The 7,349-nt window shown below is 23.7% G+C and overlaps 1 protein-coding gene and 1 long non-coding RNA gene across 4 annotated transcripts; one reads left to right on the top strand and one right to left on the bottom strand.

Moving 5' to 3' along the window:
- Nucleotides 1–25: 25 nt before the first annotated feature.
- Nucleotides 26–3,088, bottom strand: LOC126550396 (uncharacterized). Of its 2 annotated transcripts, none has more exons than XR_007604478.1 (3): nucleotides 2,902–3,088; nucleotides 516–853; nucleotides 26–390 (listed from the first exon to the last, which is right to left on the bottom strand). It is a non-coding gene; the product is annotated as an uncharacterized LOC126550396 (long non-coding RNA). The 2 variants fall into 2 exon arrangements; XR_007604477.1 differs by having other exon boundaries at nucleotides 32–390; nucleotides 654–853.
- Nucleotides 3,089–3,323: 235 nt separating this feature from the next.
- On the top strand, nucleotides 3,324–7,338 carry LOC126550395 (odorant receptor 46a-like). Of its 2 annotated transcripts, XM_050201829.1 has the most exons (6): nucleotides 3,324–4,887; nucleotides 5,295–5,391; nucleotides 5,603–5,702; nucleotides 5,908–6,033; nucleotides 6,345–6,503; nucleotides 7,191–7,338. In XM_050201829.1, the coding sequence occupies exons 1-6, from the start codon at nucleotides 4,140–4,142 to the stop codon at nucleotides 7,254–7,256; spliced, it is 1,296 nt and encodes a 431-aa protein (XP_050057786.1). In that variant the 5' UTR covers nucleotides 3,324–4,139; the 3' UTR covers nucleotides 7,257–7,338. The 2 variants fall into 2 exon arrangements, with proteins under 2 accessions (XP_050057786.1, XP_050057787.1); XM_050201830.1 differs by lacking the exon at nucleotides 7,191–7,338 and having other exon boundaries at nucleotides 3,328–4,887; nucleotides 6,374–6,471.
- Nucleotides 7,339–7,349: the final 11 nt, after the last annotated feature.

The raw sequence follows: 7,349 nt of genomic DNA, 5'->3' as shown, positions 1-7,349 counted from the left end.
TATTATTATATATAAATCATAAAATTAATTTTGTTTAATATCAGTCAAGTATAAAAAAATATATAAGTTTTTTTTGTGAAGGGGTGCATGATTAGTTATACATTTCTATACTTTTATAATCTAACTTAACATATAACGTTGTAAATAGTTAAAGAAATTTAATCACGGGGTTATTTATTTATCATTAAAATCTTCATAATTTTATACATCATCGCCAAACGTATTAAAATAAGGAAATAATGGTTTTTGAAACAGTATACATTCTTTAAATTCATTTAATTATGTAGTATTTTAAGTTAAATCTCACCTAAGATATATTTTTGAACACTTTTGTACTGACAACTCTTGCCGAAGCTCTATCATATCATTGTTAAACAAGTTATTGTTTTTCTAAAACAAATTTTTAAATTTACAGCATTATTAGTTTAGATTAACCCTCACGAGTTAAATTTTCCATTGCCACAAATTCAAGAAATTTTTTAATACAATTTGTTGATATATCAAATAACACATACAAATCGATATTTGCTTCAATCGGGAAATATTTTGGGTTGTATCCACTACAATCGAAAAATAATTTGATACCTTGTAGCAAATGTTATAGATGGTTTTTCAATGTAAAATTTGTTTGCATCTGTTAGTTTTAAAATTACCTTTATTATTTACTACAGAAGTGTTGTAGTTTATAATGTAACCTATATCGCAATGACCCCTCAAATTTATATTTTGGTGACCACATAATGTTGTTCTTTTTATAATTGAAAAGAGTTTTAATTATCTTTAATAATTTTCCTGAATCTCCGTAATTGAGGAGGGAGGGTTGTATCCATAAAACCCTTCCTTGATTAATCTCCTGAAAATATATAAAAATTAATTTATGAAATTAGTATTTTGCAATTAAAATAATTATGAATTATTTGATTATTTAAAAAAAAAAAAAAATACAAGAAAAGTATAGAACAATTTTATTATGTTTAAAAATTTAAATGTAATATATAGTACGGCGTTTCAGATGATATTGTATAATATAATATTAATATATTTTGAATAAAACATGATAATTAAATTCGACTATAGAAAATCATCATAGTAATATGTATGATAATTAAATGTCTATAGCATTTAAAGTCAGTCCAAAATCAAATGCTGATAAAATAAATGTTGGAAGTGTGTTTATTTAATATTGTCATATGAAAATTTGGTGGGAAATGTAGGATTACATTTGAAAACCTAAGTTATGAAAAAAATTACTAATTTATGTTAAAAATAATTATATACACATTTGGTACAAAATCATGTACTTACGGTCATTTACGAATTAAAATGTTGTGTCACAAATAGTTCTTAATTTGCATTGTTTGTTTTTTACAGACAATGGGTGATTGCTATACAATTTTATCAGTCTTGGTTAATTATATGAAAAGTAGATATGAATGATTTTAGATCCTGAGCAAAGCGATGAATGTATTAATTTTTCATTGAAGTGTATTTTAATTTATTTTTTTTTATTATGGTGACATTATGTACAATAAATATATTTTGTTGCAACAAAAGTAGTTAATAAAATGATAAAAAGAATATTCATAAAACATTTTCTTTTTAAAACTAAAATTTATAAAATATTATGTTAAATTAAATTTCTCATAAGTTATTCAGATATCTTTATGTATTTTTTTTTTTAATTAGATACTGTGTTTAGTTCATATTAAGGATAGGATATAATATAATATATTATAGTGTATTATAAAGATACATTGTTTGTAACTGTCACACATTTAGTTTAATAATTTATCTATTAAAGCAGTTATGCAACTTAGCTTAGACATAAAGATTAGTATGACGAATATTTTAGTATAAATTGTCATATATTGTAATTGTGTACATTTTAATATTTTATAGTACATTCAAAACAGGTAAATGAAATAACAAAACTATGACAGTTGAATATAAATAAAAATATAAAAACTATTTAATACAAATGAAATAGAAATTGTGTCATCATCCACGGTTTAAAGATTACACTACCATAACATTTTTTTAAAATATTATTCTATCCTTTCACTCTAAAATTCTGCCCTATTAACATTTTTTCATAATTTATTTCAAAAAAATAAATATAAATGTCTGTCTGTCCTTTATGCATTCTTAAACTGTTCAAACAATTGCGATTAAATTTGGTAAATTTGGTTCAGCCTTGAGAGGTGCTTAAACATTAATTTGATATTTACGATAGTATTTTTGTTTATAAATTGAATAGTAATAATAATAATAATAATAATAATAATAATAATTAGTTATAATAAAAATTAGTGCGAAAAAAATTATGATTATGGTTTGATACCCCTGAAAGAACAGAAAAACGTCTTTGATAAGTGTTTATTTTTATTTAATTGTTGTTCAGTTAGTATAAAATAAAACATATTATACATAATATAGAGTTGACGTTATTCATTTTTTAATGAACTACAAAGTGCACGAATCATGCAGCACGGGGGATAGCTAGTTTTGAATAAAAATGTATATACACATCAAAATTTTTTGCCTCAATGTAAGAAGATGTTAGGTTTATTTATCTTGTACTTGTCAAATTTTTTATCGATATAATTTACAAATATGAAAATAAATATAAAAAAAGATTACAATATTTTCATTTATAATAAAACAAAATCATTTTACTACCTAGATAAAAGATATAAATTATTTTATATTTGATTCGTACTTCGTAGGCATCAATATTCTCAGAAAATCGTATGCTTTATAAATATAGAATTATACACGTATAAAGTTATCACATCAAAAGAAAAAAGTAACTAGGTACTAAAAAAGTGATATTTAATTCATTGTCGATTTTTATTTTAAACCTATAATAGTCATTAAATGGTAAGTCAAACGAGTACTTACTTATAAAAGTAAATTACATGTTTCCGTAATACTTTTCACTCCTGCAGTTAACAATTCTCGTGAACAGCATTCAGTGGATAACATCACTCGCTTTGATGTTGTGAACGTACGTATCTAGTTGTGTTATTTTGTAAAAATTTAATAAATCTATTTTATAATTATTATTTAAATATAATTTATTTAAATACAACCAATGGTTGTTAACAAATAAGTATTTGTACAGTATTTATTTACAAAGAACAACCAGAAAGTATTTATAAATTAATTATATTACTTGTTGTTCTAAAAAATATAGAAATAAAAATATTTATGAAAATTACAAAAACATTGAATTATATTAACTATCCACATTACCAATGAGATGGCTGGATAATTAATAAGTTTCTAAATTTAAAATTTGAACGCAGCACTGAATATGTTGATTTTATTAAAAATATTAATTTATACAAAATTAATTTTGTTTTTTTTTTTTTTTTTTATGTACCTACAGAAGAGTGCATGCCATATTTAAGATCACATTCTTCAATTTTAAAAAGGGAAGTGGATTTGGATATAAAATTGGATCTAGTTTGTACATTGGAGAAGTCAAAATTAAAAATTACAAATACTTATTTTTATAATTTAGGCAAGAAATTAAAAAAATTGAGGAAAAACCAGAACTTTTTGGTAAATACTTTTATTGACAAAATCGATAAAAAATCGTATATATCTGTCAAATCTTAAAATAATTCTGTTGAATGGATTATATTATATTTTACTCAACCTAAATGATATTTTAGATATAAGGAATAGAAATGCAAAACAAGTAAACATTTTAAAATTCCATAGTTTTTTTTTAATGTATATAATTATAGTAGTTTTATAATTGTTATAATAATATGGATTTGTATATGGATGATATTACACTGAAAATAGAAGGGTACAGGGCACTGAAATATTATATGGTAGTCGGTGGGTATTTATTTGCGTGACACTAATTATTATTTTATACTTATAACTATTATAATATATAATAATTAATAAACTTCTCAATCGAGGAGTTTTTTAGTAAAATAAATAAATATGTTTTCCTAGTCTATTTCACATGACCCGTGGACTCCAGTGGTCTTTTGCTCTGTAGTATCCGTATTTTTTTAAGTTTTTCTTGGATATCACATGCGAAAAAATAATTACTTATTGTCAACAGATGACCGAAAGATACATATTGACATTTATTATACATAACTGTTCTTGATATTATGATGGACGTTCGAGACGAAAATAACTATGTTTTCAACATTCGGTTGGCTAGACGTATAGGTTTATATCAAATTTTGGATTCTAAAACTATTAAATATCGCGGAAAAAATGTCTACCACATTTTTATTGCATTCATTGCACTATATTGGTGTGTTATTTTGATTGTGTTCAGTGTTAGTAGCGTGCACTATTGGACGAACAACATGACCATAAGCATAGACTATTTTTGGAAAGCGGAAAACACGTTGTTCATAATATACAAGATGTGGATCGTTATATATCACTCGAACGACATATGGAACTGTCTGTCGATCACTTGGTACGGTTTCACATCATCATTTAGCTTCCAGAAGAGACATATACTGGATCGTTGGCGAAAACGTTCGATGAGTTTCTCGACTTTGTTTGCCTTCACGTATTTTTTTGGCTTGACCATTTTCGTAGGACTCACACAGATATTCCGTAATGATACAACACCGGTGAAAAATCGCGACGGTTCGGTCGGATATTACCGACAGAATATTATGAATTTTTACATAATTGTATCTGACGAAACGTACAATACATATTATAATACGTTTTTCTTTGCCGAAGCGTTGTTGACCGTCTCTCTAGCAACGTTCTTCCTCTTATTCGATATTCTTTTGGTTACACTGTGTTTTGCTATTTGCGGTCAGATGGAAATGATTAAATCTGATTTTGAATCAGTTGGACATAAATCGATTCGCGGACCTCGATCCCCAATTGGTGAGTACAATCTTTTGATGTAGTACATGTTGAAATATCGCAAAATAACGTTACTTATGGTCAGATTAACAAAAATTAAGACAATTAAAATTCATCCCTGATGTTTGGATATTGCTTTGTTTAAAAAAAAAGTATTATACTGTACGGTAAAATTATGAACATTCCTTATAATATTTATAGTTGACTATCACATTAAATGTTGAAATTAACATTTCAAAAGAAATGTTTTCTAACTTAATGTTCAAGATATTTCCTGAGAAAAATATTTTTACAATTTTAAATAGAAACACCGATTTCGATATATCAGTATATTCTATACTGTACGTTACTTGTGCTTTTTAACCAACTGACAAAGTTTTTAATTCGATTCTACTCACACACTTAATAATTGCTTTATTTACTTGCAGATTATACCGTGGTTGAAAAAAAAAGGTTATCTAACAAACACGAATTAATTTACAATGAACTAAAAACAATTATAGTGGATCACCAAAAAGTTATGAAGTATGAGTTAAATATTTATATTTGATTTTCATGAAATTATATATAATTTTATGGTATACATTAGCTAATAGTACTTCTTTGAACTAAAAATACTATAAAAATATGTTATTTTTCCAAACTATTTTCATTCTTAATAGATAACGTGTAAGAATAATTTCTACTTTTATATCAATGATTAATAAAATTATTCATATTTTTTTTTGTTTTTTAGGAAATATGAAGATTTTTTAGCTCTATTTGGAAAACCAATGTTGTTCCAGATTTTTATTTCATCATCATCACTCATTTTAAGTTGGTGTATTTTCATAACAGTAAGAATATATTACATTATACTTAGATTTATAATTATAAATCTATTGTTACTTGAAATTATGTTTTTTAATTTAACATTTAATTTATTATTTTTCTGCTTTAGTATGTATTTATAAGATATCAAACAAAATATTGTATATTGTAATATCTTTTAATTTAACATTTTATCCTAATACTAATTTATATATATATTTTTTTATTTAGAGTTTATATGACGCAAATTTATTTTTAGCTACAAAGGTTACAGCAATCAAAATGATATGCCAAATTTTTTCATATTCCTTTCAGATATTTATGATGTGTTATTTATTTGGAAATTTACATAATCAAGTAATTTGAAATGCATTAATAGTTTTAATATTTTCTATTTATTTATCGTTTACTTGCACGTCTCATAAATTGTTATGGAATTGAAGAAAATTATTTTTTTTTTTCAATGAACCTAACTGAGATTCACATTCCTTAAACATATATTTAATGTATGTAACATTTGTAACTTCACATTTGACAACAAATATAAATATACCTATATAGGTACACTATAATATTATATACTGTAGAAAAATAATTGGCATTGATGAATTATTTAATAAGAAATTTAATGGCTCTTAATAAATATTTTTATTTTTTATTGATTGAAGAAAGATTCAATAATATTTTCATTGTACAGCAGTAATTGGACTGAAATGGATATGAAGTACAAAAAACTAATATTATTAACGATGAAAGTAAATAATGCCCACTATAAAAAGTTAAGATTCACTAGAACAAATATTGTAAACTTGGAAATGTTTTTTAAGGTTAGTATATTATAATAATATAGTTATTATTTTACAAAAATCGTAAATTCCAATCGAAAGCTTTCATAGAGTTAGTATGCATTCCGAGATCTTAATTAAATTATATATCTACTTTATCTTATTATGTCAACTATTATAAGCTTCTATCATATTATTATCTTAAATTTCTATTATTTAAATGTTTTCAATTCGTCAGAATTAATAAAATATGTATTATTAAAAACTGTTATATTCCTGAATACCAAAAATTTAGAAAAGTTTCAACATCTTAAGTTATTTTCCTTGTGTGTATATTGGATTGTGTGTGTTACACTTATAATTTAAAAAAAAATGTACAAGCTTAGCATTTAAACAGTTATAAACCATTTATGGATATTTTTAAATTTGTAAATAATATTAATTTTTTAAAGCAAATTTAATATTTTTATCAAGTTGTTTTTTTTTAGAACTTCCTCTAAATTTTTATTTATTGATAAGATTTTTCAAATGTTTTGAAGATCTAAGCAGCCTTGAATGATGTGTTAGATGGTTAGGTTCTATTGAATTTTTTTGCATTTTGGTGTTAACCTTTGCTTATTAAAAATGCCTTAGTCAAAAGATAATGACCAATTTTAACTTAATTATTAATAAAAGAATTGAAAATTTTGTTTGAAATAGGTATTAATTTATATTATTTATTTATTACAGACAATGGGTAATTGCTACACAGTTATTTCAGTTTTAATAAAGCAGATTAAATCAAAGAATGAATGAATTTTTTTCTTTTTTTAATTTAATTTAGTTAAGTTTTTTCTTATGGAGCTCTAATAATTAGATTTATTTAGTTATATACTTACATCCAATATC

The sequence above is a fragment of the Aphis gossypii genome, chromosome 2, assembly GCF_020184175.1.
Source record: "Aphis gossypii isolate Hap1 chromosome 2, ASM2018417v2, whole genome shotgun sequence".
In the NCBI taxonomy this organism is placed as follows: domain Eukaryota; kingdom Metazoa; phylum Arthropoda; class Insecta; order Hemiptera; family Aphididae; genus Aphis; species Aphis gossypii.
This window is presented reverse-complemented; position numbering and strand designations above follow the sequence as displayed.

What these genes read in the sequence shown, in the direction of transcription:
- LOC126550395 (XM_050201829.1), top strand. Translation starts at nt 4,140, where the DNA reads ATGATGGACGTTCGAGACGAAAATAACTATGTTTTCAACATTCGGTTG. An exon ending in CGGACCTCGATCCCCAATTG is followed by an intron (nt 4,888 to 5,294) that starts GTGAGTACAATC and finishes ATTTACTTGCAG; the next exon opens with ATTATACCGTGGTTGAAAAA. An exon ending in TTGGAAATTTACATAATCAA is followed by an intron (nt 6,034 to 6,344) that starts GTAATTTGAAAT and finishes TATTGATTGAAG; the next exon opens with AAAGATTCAATAATATTTTC.